The sequence below is a fragment of the Hemicordylus capensis genome, chromosome 2 (genome assembly GCF_027244095.1).
Source record: "Hemicordylus capensis ecotype Gifberg chromosome 2, rHemCap1.1.pri, whole genome shotgun sequence".
Lineage (NCBI taxonomy): Eukaryota > Metazoa > Chordata > Lepidosauria > Squamata > Cordylidae > Hemicordylus > Hemicordylus capensis.
In genome coordinates, this window is record NC_069658.1 from 35,533,256 (window position 1) to 35,552,833 (window position 19,578).

Consider the following 19,578-nt stretch of genomic DNA (forward strand, 5'->3'; position numbering starts at 1 on the left):
TGCCACAAGTGTAGGCAGTATGCTGAGACCACCTGCTGAGCACAAATAACACTTTAGGGGTCTCTCTTGCCTTCTCCCACAGTGGGCTGGTTCACACATGTGTGCTCCACCAAATTTCTCAATTTCTCATAACTTGGTGACTCATCACAGTGGTGCACGTCAAACAGCGGTGAGAACAGCGACTACTTCTTCCTTCTCAATTCTGGGTTGCCTGCATGGCCAGTATCCTTCTATGGTTCCAACACACACCTCCTTTTGACCAGCAAGAAATCATCATCTATCCCAGAACTTTCCATTGGTCTCAAGAAGAGGCCACAGACCTTTTTCACAGCAGCCTCAAGTATACCAATAATACAGGAAATGTTTCATATATAAACCACCAGACGTCACATTCAGTAGATCTCATGGGCCAGTCTGGTCAATTGTACGTCAGACCCCTAAATGACATGCCTCTCTGTCTACAGAAAGCCCAGAAGCCTGTTTGTGGGTGTTGCTTACCTTTCCATTTGAAAGGATGCCCTTAAGAGGAAGGAACCAAAGCCCACTTCCTTTTCATGCTCAGTATATATTAGGTGCCTCATTGTGGGGGAACTCAAAGCAGCAATGATGGGGCTTTTCTTTCTCTTGTGCTTCTCTGGTGCCATTTTTCTGCTCAGAACTCAGGGAGGTAAGTGTTACATTAAACTATTTTTTTCTCCTTCTTGCAGCCTCCCTTTCCCTCTTGCATGTCTGGAATGAGAGAATAAGGGAAGAACTAGTTAGCCAAAGCAACTGATATGCCCTTGATGGGAAGTTCTAGGGATGCTGTGCTTCTTGGATTCCAGCTTCCTTTGGAGGAGGGAGCACTGCAGTCTGATGGTGTCTTTGTCATATTTGGTTTACTTGCAAATGTACATGTTGAGCATTAGAGGGAGTGGAATTAACAGCGCACTCCTACATGCAGCGACTGATTACATCAGATTCCCAGAGAGGAAACCCTCCTGCACCCTAAAGTGCTTTAGCTGTCTGCTTTCTCTTCCATTCCAGGTTCGGTCTGCCTACTCAGAAGCTGCCTGTCCTTTCCCCAAGCTGCTGCTTTTGCTTCTTCACACACATACAAATGGGGGGGGGGGTAGAGAAGAAGGATGAGTGAACTTACACGCTCAGTAGTGTCCCCCTTTTCAGAATACTTCTGAGCCATTCACCCTCCCACTTCAGGATATTCCAGGGCAGGCTGTCAGCCATTTATTAACTTGAAGAAACATTAGCTGGCCTCCTGAGCTATTAGTCAGTGATGTACCTAATAAAAAAGTAGACCGGCTAGCATTCATAACCATCACCCCAAGCTTGCTGTACTCCTTTATTGATTCCTCACATTTGAATCCTGCCCTTCGGCCAAAGCTACAGGCAGCAGACATGGAGTTATCCCATTTGACAGTCAGAAGAGCAACCCTGCAAGGTAGGCTCATATTAGAGTTAGTGACCTGCTCAAGGCTGCCCAAAGAGATTCATAGCTGAACAGGGATTTGAATCCACAATACCATCGTGATTCTCATATATATGAACTAGCATGGTATGGAATGCTGGAGCTGGAATGGAGGTGTGTGTGTATATGTTATATATATATATATATATATATATATATATATATATATATATATATACACACACACACACACACACACATATATATATACACATATATACATACACATACCGCTCTAATATTTGTAAAGTGAGAGGGATTAGACAAAGGCACAAGCCCGATTCAGACATTATTATGCTGTACGATTATAGATGTCTATATACTCATACACGTGCTTGTGTGAATAACTGTACCTGTGTTGATTTTAAAAGTGAACCTGGATACAGGCCCTTCAAATGCATGGCACAGATAGGAAGTGTACTTCTGTATCTGCGCTCAACATAACATGTGAATGGCTGTACCTGCATACAGATCTGTACCTGTATATACTGTACACTCATTGTATGAGTGTTGAACATAATGTGTGAATAGGCTTATAATTACTCTGTGTGGGTAAGCTAGTCACTTGACTGGCCTGTTCCAGATAAGGCCAATGGCTTGCACTCTTGCCATGCTTGGTTCTTTTACATACTTAGCTGCCTGCGAGGGGCATAACTACCAGTGTGCGCCTGCATTCTGTAAATGTGAGCCACCCAGCCGCCAGGGGCTGCCTCCCCTGCCCCATCATTTATTGCTGCCACTGCCAACCAAATGCCCCCCCCACAGCGACACCATTTGCTGATGAGGGTGCTTCTGTCAACTGCCTGGACACCTGCCCGCCCACATAGTAATACGCTGAATATTTATATACCGCTTTTCTTCAAAATGTTCCCAAAGCAGTGGATAGATAGATAGATAGATAGATAGATAGATAGATAGATAGATAGATAGGCTCCCTGTCCCCAAAGGGCTCACAATCTAAAAAAAAACATAAGACAGACACCAGCAACAGCCACTGAAGGAAAAGCAGGATATAATTATAAAAATAAATAAATAAAACAAATGCATATTTACTCAGACGCAAATGCTATTAAGTTAAATGGAACTTAGTAACTAATTGCCATATATAAATAAATACAAATAAATAAATAAATATGGAGCCAAAGAAATCATATGTATTATTTCTATAGTTCTGAGCAAACTTAGCACTGTACAGAATTTTAAATTTAGGTTCATAATCTGTGTTGTATCTTTTAGTGTGCACTTCCCATGATGCAAAGTCCAGGGGATTTTATACCAGAGCATTTAGCATCCTTTGGAGGAGAGGGCACTCATCCAAAGACTTTATTTATTTATTTACATTTACAAATAGCTTATACATGCAAAACGCATTTGAAGCAAACAGATTCCTAAATATAACACCACCATGAATCTTGCATCAGAATCCCCCAAACCAATGACACCCTGCTTCTCCTCCAGTGAACTCAAATTTCAGTGCTCTTGCTCTCAATCTCCCTCTCCGCCCAGTTGTCTTTGGGTAACCACACAGTGGCAGCAAAGTAAGTAAATTGGTCATTAAGGGAAACACTTCCTAACTAGACCATTAGCAAGTAGTCAACTTTAACAGAGATAGTCACAGCATCCCTCACAAAATATAACAGCTGAAGTCCTGACTAAATTTACTTGAGGGATCCCCATTGAATTAAAAGGCCTATCTCATCCTTTTAATGTCAATGGGACTTTCTTGAATAAATTTAGTCAGGATGTCAGCCACTGTCTGCATGTGTGCGTACTGTGTATCATCTTTTCCTAAGTATATTTTTCCTTAGCTATAAGACACAAGAGCTCCTAGTCTGAATCTGTTCTTTGCTATCTGATGCTTTAAATCTAATTGCTCAGCTACAGACTGTCACACCAGACTTGAGAAAATCCCACTGAGATTGGTGAAGCAGTTAAGTAACAGCTAGTGGCTTAATTATGGCACCAACATAGACTCAATGGTAGGGTAGTATCCTACTGTGATCTACTGGGTTTCCATCACCCTACAGGTCCCAGGTTCAACCCCTGGCAGCTGCAGGTAGGACTGGGATAGACTCCTGCCAGGAACCTGGGAGAGCCACTGCTGGTCAGCACAGACAAGAGCTAGATGGATGGACCAATGGTGGACAGCTGGATAGCTTCCTATGCTCCCAGTGGCTGGTAGGGCTCCAGTCAGAGCATTTGAGCCTGCTGTTGAGCTTGCTGTTGACCCTCCCCTTGCTAAACTTGCTCTCTAAGCTGATAGAGGTGGTCTGCTGCAATTGAGACCTGACGGTTGTTCCAGACTGCCTTATCTGAGTGGCCAGGGGCAGATTAACCCTTTTGCCACCCATAGGCAAAAAGGCTTTTGCCACCCTTACAAAGAAAGCTCTGGGGAGGGGGAAGTTCCCCCTTTTACTTTAATTTTTTAAAAGCCGCAACAGCAATAGCTGCGGGGAGGGGGGGTACTGGGCGATGGGGATGTTCCTCCTTTTGCCCCCTAAAGGTTGGTCTCTGGGTCATCTTGGAAAGACAATATTACTCCTGTACTGAAAGAGCTACACTGGTTGCCGATAAGTTTCCGGACAAAATACAAGGTGCTGGTTATAACCTATAAAGCCCTAAACAGCTTGGGCCTTGAGTATTTAAGAGAACATCTTCTTCTTCATGAACCCCATTGCCCATTGAGATCATCTGGAGAGGTTTGTCTGCATTTGCCACTAGCCCGTCTGGTAGCTACTCGGGGGACGGGCCTTCTCTGCTGCTGCCTCAAAGCTTTGGAATGCGCTCCCTGCTGAAATAAGAGCCTCCCCATTTTTGACAATTTAAAAAAAAACACCTAATCTTTACAGATGCATCTGTTCACCCGGGCTTTTAGTTAAATACTGTTTTAATAGTTTTAACACTGTTTTAAAACATTGTTTTAACATTTTTAAATTGTAATGTTTCTAACTTTTTTGCTGTCATTTATTGTAAAAGATTTTCTGCTGTCATTCGTTTTGTTTTGTTCTAAACCGCCCAGAGACATAAGGTTTGGGTGGTATAAAAATATGTGAAAGAAAGAAAGAAAGAAAGAAAGAAAGAAAGAAAGAAAGAAAGAAAGAAAGAAAGAAAGAAAGATTGTTGCTGCTGGCGGTGGTATGGGGTGTGGCAGTGGCGGCTGGCTGCTGGGAGTGGGGTGAGGAGAGGAGAGTCAGTGCCCCCCCTTTACCTCTAAGCCCACTGTGTGGGCAGCAGCGAGCTCCTTCCTCCTCCCCTCCTCTCAGGTGACTGCATGGCCACCGGGCTCTGCTATCTATCTGCAGTCCATTTCCATACTTCCTTCGACATGGAAAGGAATGGACTGCAGATAAATAACAGAGCCCGGCGGCCATGCAGTCACCTGGGAGGAGCGGAGGAGGGTGGAGCTTGCCACCACCCACACAGTGGGCTTTCAGAGGTTAAAAAAAAGGGCACTGTGACTCTCCCCTCTTTGCCCCCCCCACCTTCCCTGAAGCCAGCCGCCACTGCCATGCCCCATCCCACTGCCAACAACAGCCATCTTTAAGGGGCAAAAGGGGGAAATTTCCCCTCTCCTGGTCCCCCCACCGCAGCCACTGCCACCACCGCAGCTTTTTAAAAAAATTAAGTAAAGGGGGGGATTTCCTCTCTCCCCCCTCCTCACAGCTACTGCCACCACCGCTCCTCAAATGTTGCCACCTTAGGCAGATGCCTCCTCTGCCTCTGCGTTAATCCGCCATTGGGGGTGGCTCAGGATTTCATGGCTCCCAGGGCAACCATGGGACTGTCCCAGAATGTTGTCAGCGCAAGACATACAGCTGTTTTTCACCTCCTCCTGAATCAACACATAGGGCTGAATCTCAAAGGACCCAAAAGAGGCAACCCCACATTTCCCTTAATTGTATGCAGCTTTTATAACACTAAAGTCCTTAGCTGCCAGTGAAAATTCCATCCCTGCAATTTTCCTGAACAGACCTGCAAAATCAAATAGGAAGCTCAACCACTGTATCCCAAGGTTATTGTGTTTGTATGCCATCTGGTGGATTGATGTGGAAGAGCCATTTAAACATGTTCACAGTTATGTAGAGCCTGGAGTGTTGCAATTTTCAGTGACTGCCTTACTAAGAAATTCAAACTTATTATTATTATTATTATTAGTAGTAGTAGTAGTAGTAGTATACTTTTCAACAACAAAAAGGTTCACAACACAGTTGACATAGAAGAAATAACGTGATTTGCTGAGCGAAAAGGGCTCACATCCTTAAAAGAAATACTGCCACTGGCGGAAAAACACTCTGCTGGGACGGAAAAGCTTCAGTTACTCTCCCCCTCCTAAATAAAATGGAGTCACCACTTTAAAAGGTGCCTATTTGCTCATTTAGCAGGAAGATTTGAATCAGGCCTCAAACTCTTGATAGGGATGTGCACAAAACCGGTTTGCCTGGTTCGGTTTGAATTTGAATCGGGTTCAAACTGGGGTGGGTAGGTTCGGTTTTAGTTTTGCTCGAACCCCTCTTTGGTTTGGTTCGAATTCAAACCCAGTTTGAACCGGTTCTGAACGTTCTACATAGGGTATAATGGGGACATGAACTGGCTTATTATACCCTATGTAGAACACCTAGGGGCACAAAGGTGGGTTGGGTGGTAGACACCCAGGGGTGCCTATCACCCACCAAACCCCAAGGCAATCAGAGCCTCCTGAGATTATTTGTGAATTTTAAAGTTTTTTTAAAAAAATATTCCTCCCATAGGGAATAATGGAGATTTGAGGATGCTCCCTGCCCCCTTTGTGGAGTACCAGGACACCCCAAAGTGGGTCTGAGGGCATGTCAGGTATGGCATCAATTCCCTCCAGGCACCCCCAAGTTGATAGGAATTATTGTTCTTTAATTAGGAATTTTTAAAGAATTAATTTTGGGCTCCATAGAAAAGCATTGAGAGTGAGCTTTCCATTCAGAGGAACTGTACTTACTACTCCCTTAATTGCTTAATTGCTCTGAACCAAACTCAGAGTTCAGAGCAATAAAGCAATTAAGGCCAGTAGGTGAAATGTCTATCAATGCTTTCCTATGCATATGTGTATGTGCCCATATTTGTTGACTGATCAATTACACCATTTCCCCCTATTAACTCACTAATGACCCTGCAGCACAGTGTATATTGTGCAACTGATTAAAATGGCTTCTTTCCGCAGGTCAATGTGCCGATATAATTGGAGGGAAAGAATCCGTGCCCCACTCAAGACCTTTTATGGCTGCCCTCGTCAATAGGAAAAAACTATCATGTGGAGGGACTTTGATCAAAGACAACTGGGTGCTAACGGCTGCCCATTGTTTTCCGTAAGTCTGAAGAAATATTCCTTTTCTTGTTTGCAAAGGTCTGTCCTGGGGGAGCTGGGGGAGCTGGCCAATGAGGCAAAGCCAGGTGATGGCCTCAGGCAGTGCCTGCACCCTGGGGCACTGAGTCGTGGGAATCCTGTCCGCCCCGCCCCCCCCGCACCAGGAGTAATTTCCTCCCCTGCCTGGCTGCTCACTGCCTCCTGCCCATCACAGCCTCCCAGCTGGCTACTGCAGTGCTAGGAAGCTGGATGGGTGCTTTTCTCTCACACTCACTCGGAGTGAATGAGAGAGAAAAGAACCTCTCCAGCCTCCTGGCACTGTGCTAAGTGAATGGGGAATGGCAATGGGCAGCAATGGCAGGGAGTGATGAGACAGGGAGTGGGATTTGACCCCGGGCAGTGGGGCATGGAGCATGATGCCCTGGGTGGTGCGGGTGTGTGCCTCAGACCGCACAGGTGCCCAGGCCTTTTACCCCTTATCTCTGCTTACTGAGCAAAGAGACACCTTTTTAAGTGGCGATTCCCTTATATTTAGCAGGGGGAGAGCAACTGGCCCTCTCCGGCCCCATCACGGCATCCCTCCAGTGGCTGTTGCTTGTGTCTACCTTACATTTCTTTTTAGATTGTGAGCCCTTTGGGGGTTTTACTTATGGGTTCGATGTCAAACTGGTTCAGTTTGACAGTTCATGGTCAAACACCCACCCCCCACCCCCGTGACCCTGGACCAAAATGCCCCCCTCCCCGGCTGTTCGAGGTGGGTGGGTTGCAAGTCTTCTTTTTTTTTAGCAATTATTTATTTTAGTAATACATCCTCTGTGGGGCTTCTCTGAAGCTGGGGGGGGGGGGGTCCGCGTCAGTTCTTCCTCCCCCTGCTGGCCTTCCTTGTGGCAAAAATCACCTAGTTTGGGCATTCCTTGGCCCTGTACAGCCCTTTCCCCCATTGTGACTGCCGTTTTGGAGGCTACAATGCATGCCTAGTTAATGACCCAGGCCACCCAGAGGCCCATTGTACATGTGTGGCCACCAAAATGGCCACCACGAGGAAGAAAGGCCCAGAAAGGGCCGAAGAACGCCACAAGGAAGGCCAGCAGGGGGAGTGGGAACCTCCTCAGACACGCCCCCCCCCGGGCCTCTGAGGAGCCCCCCGGAGGAGGTAAGTCCTTTTTCTTTCTTTCCAAAATTTGACTCATGAACCCTGCCCGAACCGAACCCAGGGGGGTGCGATGGGGGGCAAAACCAAATTGGTCTGGTCCTGATCAGGTCTGGTTCAGAACTGAACCGAACCGGGCCTGCCAGTTTTGTGCACAGCCCTACCTGCTATTGGTATCCACATTACATGGATTGCCTCTAGTTTTTAGGTATGGGTCCAGGCTTGTTCTTTCCCCACCTTAGTGAGCAAGAGATCTCTTGTTGGGACAGGTAGCCAGTGCCCTCCCACTTCACCTCCCCTGGCTGTACTACTGGCCTCCTAACAACAGGGCAGGGGAGGGGCATGGGCCAGGCCCCACCCATATGACCTAGGTGCAGTGAGGCACTGGCGCGATGCAGGGGCGTAGCAAGGTCGGAACAGATGTTAGGGAGTTGCCAAATAGAAACCTATAATAGCAAATAAAAGCAGCAATCACAACAAAACCATCAATGAAAACGAAAAAGGAGTACAGAGGCTGGTCTTGTGGTGGCAAGCATGAATTGACCCCTTTGCTAAGCAGGGTCCACCCAGGTTTGCATTTGAATGGGCAATGTAATATATTCCCCTGTGCGCACTGTAAGATATTCCCCTGAGAGAATAGGGCCGCTCTGGGAACAGCATCTATATTCTTGTTTGTAGAAGGTCCAAGATTCCCTCCCTGACATCTCCAAGTTAGGGCTAAGAGAGGCTCTTGCCTGGAACCTTGGAGAAGCCACTGCCAGTCTCTGAAGACAATACTGAGCTAGATGGACCAATGGTGTGACTTGGTAAAAAGCAGCTTCCTATGTTCCTATATTCACTCCATCAATATTAGGGACCCACTGGGTCTGCTGTGCAACTTGGAAGGGCAGTTCTGACAATGTAGTGCAAAAGGGCTGCTGCAGAATGCCATAAGAACATAAAACCAGCCCTGTTGGATCAGCCATGCTGGATCAGACCATGTTGGATCCAGTCAAGCATCCTGTTTCAGACAGGGGCCCACCAGATGCTTCTGGGAAGCTGACAGGCAAGAGCTGAGGGCATGTGCTCTCTCCTGCTGTTGCTCCCCTGCAACTGGTACCTTGCCTCTGAGGCTAGAGGTAGCCTATAGCCACCAAACTAGAAGCCATTGATAGACCTGTCCTGTCCTCCCTGAATTTGTCTCAGCCCCTTTTGAAGCCATCCAAGCTAGTGGACATCACCACACCCTCCAGCAAAGAATTCCACCCTGTTCTAGTGTTGTGAGAGAGGGAGAAAAATGTATCTCTGCCCACTCTCTCTACTCCATGAGGCACTTCACACGATCCAATGATCAGTCTGCAAGCCCTGGGTGGCCGAATTGGCCACCTACATGACTACTAGCTCCATCACAGAGCCAGTGGGGGCTGCGGGATCAGTGGCTGCCCAGCCCCCGGAAGTCCCAGGATGCTCCACGCAAGCGTACAGGGCATTCTGGAGAGACCCTGAGGCCGGGAGGCTAGCTGCAGCCTCCCGGTTGGGGGTCTACTCATGTGTCGCCACATGCCGCAGCAGCACATGAGCAAAAAAACAAAGTTAATGGAGTGCTCACTCTGTAAACTTCATTTAAGAAGAGGAGGGATTACGTGGGCTAACTGATCACTGGAAAATGGGCTGGCCTCCCTTGGCCAGCCCACTTAGCCACAATCCTTTCCAGTGATTGTGGGAATAGCTTCCATGTATAATTTTATACACCTATATTATGTCTTCCTACAGTCTACTCCTTTCCTAACTAAAAAGCCCCAGGAGCTGTAGGCAAGGCTCTATGTTGCCATTCAGAATGAATGGCCAATAATAATATACTAGCTTAACCCGCACAGAGCATCTGTATGCTAGTACTTGATTGCTCCCCTCACCCCCTGCCACAGCCCCTCTCACCTGAGAGATCTCTGCACCCTCAGCTGAGCTGCACTCCTGCTCCTGCTCCTCCTCCTCTATCTGGATGCTTCCATCCTTCTCATCCCTCTTGGTCACTCCTCCATCCCTTTACTCCATCCCCCTCACCCCTCTTGGTTGTGGCTGCAGCGTTGGTGGCGCCTATCAGCCACACTGCTACCTCCTATCCTCAGAGACCTCCTCACCCAAGCCCCATTCTTGCTCCTCCCCACAGGAGCAGCAGGAGCAGCAGTTGACCGGGCCCTTCCTTGCTTCCACCACCATCATGGCTGCTCGTTCCCCTCAGGCTACTGACAGGCCTGGGGTCGTCTCTTGCCTGCCTGCCCCCTTTTGCCAATGGCCCAAACAGCAGCAGTGGTTGACTGGGCCCTTCCTTGATGTTGCCGCCATGGCTATTCATTCCCCTCAGGTCACTGACAAGCTCAGGTCCATCCCTCGCCATTCCTTCTTTCTCTATTCCCCTCCCTTTCTCTCTCTTTCTCTCTCCTCCACTTGCTTTCCCCCTCTGTCTGTCTTCCCCTTCTTCCTCCCTCCATCCCTCCCTCCCTCCAGGGGTGTAACTATGATAGAGCAAGGGGAGACAGTTGTCTGGGAGCTCACTGCCTTGGGGGGGGGCCCGAGGCAAGTCACATGACTGAATTCCCCAGCCGCGCACCCACCCGGGCTTCCTTCAGTCATATTCATCCTCCAAAATTAATGTGAGTGTTAAGACCCGGAGCTACCAGAACAGCATGTCTTTCTCTAGTACCATTAAATGACTTGCATCGTCCACAATTTACAAAACCTTTTAAAAAATAATTTAAGATGATGTTCTATTGTAGCACATAGGGGTTTGTGTGTGTGTGTGTGTGTGTGTGTGTGTGTGTGTGTGTGTGTGTGTGTGTAGCTTTTTGTTACCTCTATTCACCCTCATTTAAGATTTCTTTACTACATGAGCTGAGCTTCAGTGAGCGGGGGAGATTTTAAAATCTTGTCTCTGAGCCCACTCCAAACTTGCTATGCCCCTGCCTCCCTCCCTCCCTGCCCCCCTCCCTCCCTTCCTGAATTAACAGATCTTCCTTTCTCATCTAATTCACACAATGACAGCCTCCATCTCCTGAATGCTCTTTGCTCCCTCACGACTCCTCTCTTTGCAGACCCCTGCCCACTATCCTTTTATATAGAGAGATTTCTCTCCTCTACAATCAAGAACATATTCCGACCAGTAACAGTTTCATTCCAACTGACCTTAACCATCACTGGCTCCTCCTGCTTATATGCATATGGAATCCCCACTGCCCAATCACCATGGTGCTTCTGCTCTCACAGGCTCTTCCTCCCAATCACACTTTTGCTCACGAACTCTTGTGAGAGCTGCCACACACAGGAGTAGCCACGGGAATGCAGGGGCATATCTAGTCTGGGGCAGGCAGGGCACGTGCCCCGGGCACCACTTGAAGGGGGGTGCCATTTTAAAAAAAATTTAAAAAGTTAAAAATGGCCACCAAAAACAAAATGGCCACTGCACATGCTCAAATGGCCTCTGTGAGGCCCTAGGCCATGCCATGCCTTGCAGAGGCCATTTGAATATGTGCAGCGGCCACTTTGTTTTCAGTGGCCATCTTTTAAAAGAAATATTTTTTAAAATGGCCACCGCACATGCTAAAATGGTCCCTGCAAGGCCCTAGAGGCCAGTGGGGGGAGGGGGAAACCTTTGCAGACTCCCCCCACGGCCTTTAGGAAGCCCCCCAAAGGGGCTACAGGTTAGACTTTTAAAAAAAAATAATATAATATGTCACTGTACACATATTCAGTTTGGCACTATGTACAGAGAATCAGGGCTTATGAATACTGAGCTGAAGCTTATGAGCTAGAATTGTATTCATTTGCTCTTACTTTGCTTCTTGTGATAAGTGAGTTAAATGTGATGTCTTAATAATATGGCTATTAACGGTGAGTTTGTCTTTGAATCAATGTGAAATCCTTAGTATTAAGGCCCACTGGGAGTTTCTTGCTCTCTTTCTCTCATTTTAACTGTCTTTCTGAAATACTAGAATATATTCCAAGCAGTGACACAGTTTACTCTGCATATCCTTTAATTATTTTCAGAGTATCTGAGAAAAGACAAATTCTCCATTTATTTTTAAAACTTATGTAATAATGATGCTACAATGCATAGTAGAGAATTAGACAGGCACTTCTGTTTAGTTTTCCAAGTACACCTCCACATAGTATTTGGGTATTTCATGAGCCCCAGCATACTGAAATTTGTAGTTTTCCAGCATTTTTTGGTCTGGCTACGTCCACTGCTAAATAGTTTTTGAAATATTAAAAGATTAACGAGCTTGACTTGTATTTTCCAGCCGATATTATGGTAAAGTTATCTGAAAGATGGGTGTCAGATGTTTGGACAGGGGGCGCAATTTCAGTGCTTGCCCTAGGCGCTATTTTCCCTAGATACGCCTCTGCGGGTGTGCCTTAGAGAATTAAATATATAGATTGTATAAACATGCAAGCTGCAGAGCAGTGTGCAAAGTCAAATGCGCAGCACAATGCAAAGCTAATGTGAATGTGATGAATTTATCATCAGTGCTGTCTCCCTTTTCAGGAGCGAAGAAACATACATTGTTCTTGGAGCTCACTCACTGTCTAAAAAAGAGAAAGAAAAACAGATTGTTCGCATTTCTGAAGTGTTTGTTTACCCAGGCTTTAATTTGAAGACATTTGAGAATGACCTCATGCTTTTGCAGGTAAATATTGTAAAGTTAATTTAAATGTCCTGCAAATATAATCAGAATATTGCATTTATCTGGATGATGATGATGATGATGATGATGATGATGATGATGATATAGAATATTGATATGCTGCTTCGTAACAGAAAAATTATCAAAGTGATTTACATAGCAAAAGGAATGAGGAGACCCTGAGCAACCAGGCAAGCACTTTGCCTCCAATGTTGGAGTTTGACCACTGCTCCTGGGTTCCTGCAGGTGATGGAAGGGATCCTAGGAACAGGAGAGGCTCCTGGGGGCAATTTAGGGGGTTCTCTGTGTAGGACAGGAGCCTCACTGGAGTACACTGAGTCCAGAGTTCCAGGGCTCTTCCAAGGGGACAACTGCAGCAGGACCAAAAAGCGCTGTCTGCTCAGATTCTACTGGATCTAGGGGACTTTTTTCAGGGCCAGGTTGGGGATCTCAGCTGGGGTGTGCTCCTCCTTCTCTTCCTCCTCCTCCTTCTCTGAGCGAGTCTTCTCCACATGGTGGGTCCTGTGTAAAGTTTACCATTTTCCTGCCCACTTAGGGAAAACTATGCTGATTATTTGTTATAATGGTAGGATGCAGTTTTTATACTTACTTTAACTACACAGACATTATTGTGCCTGTGTAATAATTTGTCTACAAATAGTGATGTAGAAAATCTGAAACCTCTGAATTTTTAATTTGGGGATGGGACATAAAAGTTTCCCTCAAAGTTCACAGCAATGCCATTCTTCAGTAGACATTCAACAAACTCCACATCACTTCTTTACCAGCAAATATGAATCAGGAAGAGGATTTATGTGTTGTTGTTTTTTAAAAAATTAGAAGCATAGGAAATTAAGGAGATAAGAATAAACCTCTCCAGTGTCTCTTTAGAAGGAATCCTGAAATTTATTTTGGAGAATTTTTTGTTTGAATCCTAAAATAGCCTTCCTATGCTAGGGATGTGCATGAACTGCTGATTTTTTAGATTTGATTTGTACTCAAATCGTATCACCCCTGAATTGTTTTTGGTCCGAATCTGCCCCCCCGAATCACCCCAGATGCAATTTTTACCTGAATTTTCAAATCAAGGGGGGGGGCTAGGGTTCTGGGGGTGAATAAGTGGGTTTGGTGGTAGTGGCCAATGGGTGGAAGGAAGCTACCACCAAAATTTCAAAGAAATTGGGCAAAGGGGTGATTTTTTTAAAAATGTTGAAGTTTATGCATTTTTAAGCTTTTTCCCATAGGGAATAATGGGAATGTCAGCAGTCTCATAACTCAACTTTGTGGGCACCAGGGTGGCCCTGAGTGAGTAGTGGTGTAGTCCACATAGGGTGCCAACCATCCACAAGCCCATGGGGCACTGGGTTTTGTTTTTTCAATATTTGAGGTGTTCTTCTGAGAGTGGATTCTATGGAAGGAAATGAGTGGGAGTTGATTCTATGGTAGGAAATGGGTGAGAATCCACTCTCACTGGCTGCCTTTCTATGTAATGTGAAACCGCGGGTCCAGTGGTCCCATGGTTCCATGCCCCCTCCCCCTGCTCTCCGATCCACATGTGGACAATGTAGAGAGCTCCCTCTCTGCAGTTTGACTACAAAGAGGAGAGGGAACTGGATACTAGGGCTTCCTTCTTTAATAAAGGACAGCCCTGGCAGCCAATAGCAGCTGGATCGAGGGAGCAGCTTCCCTCCTGAACTCCAGTTGCTTAAGGGAGAAACTTAGGTGCCAGCATTTGGACTCAATGCTGGTACCGTGGAACTGGAATTAAAGGCAGTGAAACTCACTACAAACTGAAGGTACAAAAGGCAGTTCAGGGAAGAAAACCACGGGTCCATTTAAACAACTGCTGTTGCCTACATTCCGACATATAGTTTCTGAAACCAGAGGTGAAGGGACCTCCATTTTCATGTTACGTGTGAATGCAGCCAGTGTGTCTCAGGCTCTGGACTGACCTCACCCAGACAGGTATTAATTGTATCCCTGTGAACACAAAGGATAATAAAAGGCTTCCTATTTGAGCGGAGACTTCATCTGGGCAACAAGTTCTCCTTGGAACTTGTGGATTCCTCTCTGTGACTTGGTTCTGACTCCTCAGTTCTGACTACTGGTTTTGGTTCTGGCTTGGCTTGCCTCTCGCTCCTGACCCCAGGATTGACTCCTTGGTTCTTGCTCCTGGCTCTGGAGCATTTGGACAATACCGTTGCTGTCTGCACAATCACATGAGGGATTGGTCATCTGAATGGCCCCTTTGCAATGTGTGTGTGTGTGTGTGTGTGTGTGTGTGTGTGTGTGTGTTTGTTTATACCTTTATATACCACTTTTCAACAACAACAAAGTTCTCAAAGTGGTCTAGGTAGCAAAATAAGTAATGTTTTCTGTCCTCAAAGGGGTCACAATCTAAAAAGAAAAGGGCACAAGGGAGACACCAGCAAACAGTCCATATACAGTACTTGTTTAAAGGAAGGGGCTACTAGGCTGAGCAGTCCTGCCCCGCCTCCATGCAATAAAAGCAGGTACCATGTACCAGGAACCCATAGAGGATCTCATGACAAGTGTGCTCTTGGCACATCCCTTTCCTAATCAAGTGGTTGGGGACAGTATTATCCAAACGGGCCTTCTCACACCCCATGGCTATCTGAGGATGTTAGAGATGGAGCAGGTGCTCTGGGTGGGTGACGGTGGCAGGTGTGATCTTGCACACACACACACACCTCACATGTGGGCCAGAGTGGGGGCAGACATAAAGGAAATCTAAAGTGGCACTAATCAAAATCTGTGGCTGTCTTTCATTTATACATACTGACCGTCTCTTTTTATTATTGTGTCAGCTTCAAACAAGAGCAAAAATTAATCAAGCTGTAAAAACCATTCCACTTGCCAAATCTTTCAATGACATCAAGGCAGGAACACCATGCCTAGTAGCTGGATGGGGGAAGACCTCTACTAGAGGGAAAGCATCTGATAAACTTCTTGAAGTCAATGTCACTGTGCTTGAGCGAAGCTTCTGCAATGACAAGAAACACTATAATTCTCGGCCTCCTGTGACAACAAAAATGATTTGTGCCGGTGATAAGCAAGGAGGGAAGGATGCATGTTTGGTAAGAGTGCTTTTTTACCAGTTCTGCCCATGTGTGCAGATTAAAATTAAGTTTGCTCTGCCATCTAGTTAAAGAACACTTAGTTGACAAATAAGGAAGCAGATCCAGGTGAGACATTCGGGGGGATTTCCTTACTGTAAGAGCTGTATGACAGTAGAACAGTCTGCCCCACATTGTGGTAAGTAATTTGCTGCTAGAGGTTTCAGACAGAGACAGGAGGGGCATCTCTCAGAGATACTGTAGCAGATTCCTGCACTGAGAAGAGGATTGGACTAGAAGAGCAGTAACGACCTTTCCAACATTAACATCCCCATGATTCTATCATCTTCCTTTTCACACACCAGCGGATGAATCAAATACCTTTTAATGTACTTAAATGCATTAAAATAAATATATATTTGCACTTTATCTCAAAAAGCCTGTCCTTTTGACCGAACATATTGAAAGTAGAGGGCATCCTGGTTAAGTTTCAATGTATTCTTATGGTGTTAATTTAGTAGCTTTATTTTTGTTAGCCACCTTGTGAAAATTTGATTGGAAGAGGTGTGAATCGCTTGCCAGCTCTGATCGAAGCTGTTCCTGGAGATTTCCCTCCTCAAGTGTGTTTTCCAATATTTTTCACAACATCAAGCCATCTCCAGGATCGCTTTCACTGGTCATCTGGGGATTCATATCAATTCCTGGAGACTCCAGGCCAATCCTGGAGTGCTGGCAATTCTAGGCAGGAGACAAATGTATTATATGAATTATATCCAACATATACATTCACACATTATGCTCAACTTATATGCACCAGTACACTTCCAACCTGTCTCCCACAGTTGAGGGGCCTGTAGCCAGGTTTGCTTCTAAAATAAGCGCATGTATAGTCATTCACACAAAACATGTACTCGTGTACACATACTTATACAAGACAATGCCTGAATAGGGCAAATCTAAGCAAGAGGTTAATTGTTCAAAAGTCCCCATATTTTTGCAACAGTGAGAACAACAACATGTCTTGTAGTACCTTAAAGACTATCACATTTGGAAATTATTGCAACAGCAGGACTGAAGGTGGCATATATGGGCTTCTGTGAATGTTAACATCTAGCTTCCATTTTCTGCAGGGTGACTCTGGTGGTCCTTTGATGTGTAATGGAGAACAAAGAGGCATTGTCTCCTTCGGTGGTCGAAAGTGTGGTGATAGTAAATACCCTGGCATCTACACTCATCTTACAAAGGACTTTATCAACTGGATAAAGACCATCACAGGGGGAGATACAGACTGATCAAGTGATTTTATGAGTCTCTCTCCTCATTCTCCTTGGGCCAGATTACATGTGATATTTCTGCTAGCATCATTAGCACTGACGTTTTTTCTTTAGTGAATAGCTGGATCTCACTCCACCTTGCAGATTGGGATTGCAGTAGAAGGTGGGGAGACTTTGCCCCAGCTTCTATTTCTCCTGGGTGGGGGAGTTCTCATTGATTCCTGTCTATGTAGCATTTATTTCATCTTCTGTTTTGCTTCACAGTTCTCTACTGTCATAAATGTAGCTATCATAACTTCTATTTCCACAGATAGGGAGGAAAGGGATGATGCCTCATCTAAGGCCAGCAATGAGTCCTAAATGCTGAGCTGGGATCTGAACCGCAGTTTCTCATGTCCAGTTCCAATATTCTACATATTGACTCTATAGTGGTCTTCCGGTTTTTAGCAAGGAGAATTCTCTCACTTAGGTACTGAAACACAGAGTGGATATTTCAGCCTAGAGGCGTGATCACCCGCTGCTTCCAGTCCCCCTTTAGAATTCAAAAGCTTGATTGCAAAACTTCATTCAGCACAAGGATAATGTCTTCACCCATTTCAATGGAAACAAGCTTGTTCACAATAAAGCCAGTGACTGACATACTCTGCAGGCTTCCATTTGCTTTGTAATTATGTGTGCTCAGTTGTGCAAATGGAGTTGCATGAAGGGCAGTCATTGGAAATAACGGCCATCCATTGTGCAACTCCATTTGTGAAATTCCATGTGTTGGTGCAAGAAAGCGCTTGCACAATTATGTGCATGCTCTGTTACAAGGCAAACAGAAGCTTGTGGGGTATGTCGGCCACTTTCATCATTGGAAAGAATGAAGATTGCCCCTTCGATGTCATTCACCTCTTCATTGCACTCTTTGCAGAGTTAAAAAGAGAGTTTGTCTTTTCTCCATTACCTAGCATTAGATGTATCTAAACCACTGACTTTAATGGGCTTAATGGACTCTGCAGAAGTTTGCACTAAAAGGGTTTTCTTGCACTTGAAGTGAAATGCTTATTTGTTTGCCACTAGATTATGCAGAATTGCTACTCCTGGGAAACATCACAGGAAATTTGGAAGACCGCCATCTAGAACTTTACTTTGCTTATATTCGGTAGCTTTAGGATACATCAGGATACATTTCAAATGTTAATAAGCAGGAGGGATGGGAATAAGAGAGCAGGCTGAGATTGGTGGTGTGATGTTTAAAATTGTTTTGAAAATTGAATAACATTTAAATAATAAATAAATAATGCTAATGATCTCTAGTCTTCTGTGGTCAGTATTCTATTGGAATTCTCCTGGAAATAAGGCTGGAGAATGACAGCAGCTGATATAATTAATGTGCAGTACTAAGGGTACAGAAGATATTGATGATAACACTGCGGAAGACCCAGAAGTAGCAGGGCCCCAGAGAGAACCAGCGGTAGTGCTACAAGCAGTAGCGTATTTATTCCAATTCTTGTAAATGTGAAAAACTTCACAAGGAAATGTAGGCAGTTCAAGGATTTATTTATGTATTTATTTAAAATATTTATACCTCGCCCCTCCAGTGCACTACTGCTCTCAACAATAAGATATATACAAGATACAATAAAAATAATAAAAATAACTAATTAAACAAAAAAGTTGTCAGATTAAAAACCACAATCATTATTAGGTTCAAATTAAAGGTTATTTTAAAAGCTTAAAAAGCTGAAAAATATTATGTCAAAGAGTACTGCCCATGCTGCTGTGTCTGAAGTGCCATCTTTCATTCCATTGTAAAGTTGTGCAGATGCAGTTGTGCAACATAGCACCCATTATTTCCAGTGGGCATCATGCTGCATGAGACTGCATTTGAGCATCTTTAAGATGGAGCAGAACAGCGCTGTCCTGCAACATCACCTATGGCATTTACAAAGACGCAGCAGTCTGGGCAGTGCTCCAATTTCCTGCACTTCTTTGTGCAGTGTATCAGTGAATGTTGTTCTGGAGCCTTGGGGTGGGGGTTGTGTGGCAGGCCATGCTAGTGGCTACCATTCTCACCCCACCCCCAAAAAAATCTATTTTAAAGAGATACATCATGGGCACTGTAGAAAAAATGCTGGCAAATAGTGACCAAGCTTAGTGCTCCCTGGTTAGGCTTCTCCAGCAGGCATCAGTGGTGGGCAGTGATACAGAGAGAGGAGAAGCTTGAGGAGCAACTCCTCTCTTACATTTTGGATGTGAGGATGATCTGGCTGTGACATCTGTTACCCCAGTGATCACCAAGGTTGATTTGGTGGATCTGGCTGTTTGGTCAGGTGTCCCCATCCTTCCTCTCCGTTCCATGTGCATCTTGCCCACAGGTGTGCACTAGGACAGCTGGTCTTGTGATAGCAAGCATGAATTGTCCCTTTTGCTAAGCAGGGTCCACCTCAGTTTGCATTTGAATGGGAGACTACGTGTGTGAGCACTCTGAGCTTCCCCTTAGGAGATGGGGCTGCTCTAAGAAGAGCATCTGCCTGCTTCCATGCAGAAGGTTCCAAGTTCCCTGCCTGGAATCTCCTAGAAAGGGTCGAGAGAGATAATCCTGCCAGCAACCTAGGAAAAGCCGCTGCAAGTCTG

The 19,578-nt window shown here is 45.4% G+C and overlaps 1 protein-coding gene across 1 annotated transcript; it reads left to right on the forward strand.

The window, feature by feature from the left end:
* Positions 1 to 599: 599 nt before the first annotated feature.
* On the forward strand, positions 600 to 18,253 carry LOC128346841 (granzyme A-like). Its single transcript, XM_053300567.1, has 5 exons — positions 600 to 667; positions 6,657 to 6,801; positions 12,470 to 12,611; positions 15,437 to 15,706; positions 16,816 to 18,253. Exons 1-5 carry the CDS (start codon positions 604 to 606, stop codon positions 16,975 to 16,977), a joined length of 783 nt encoding a protein of 260 aa, XP_053156542.1. The 5' UTR covers positions 600 to 603; the 3' UTR covers positions 16,978 to 18,253.
* The last annotated feature ends 1,325 nt before the right edge of the window (positions 18,254 to 19,578 follow it).

Coding starts and splice junctions, on each gene's coding strand:
- LOC128346841 (XM_053300567.1), top strand. CDS start 604: ATGATGGGGCTTTTCTTTCTCTTGTGCTTCTCTGGTGCCATTTTTCTG. Junction 668..6,656: donor TCTGCTCAGAACTCAGGGAG/GTAAGTGTTACA, acceptor TTCTTTCCGCAG/GTCAATGTGCCGATATAATT. Junction 15,707..16,815: donor GAGGGAAGGATGCATGTTTG/GTAAGAGTGCTT, acceptor CATTTTCTGCAG/GGTGACTCTGGTGGTCCTTT.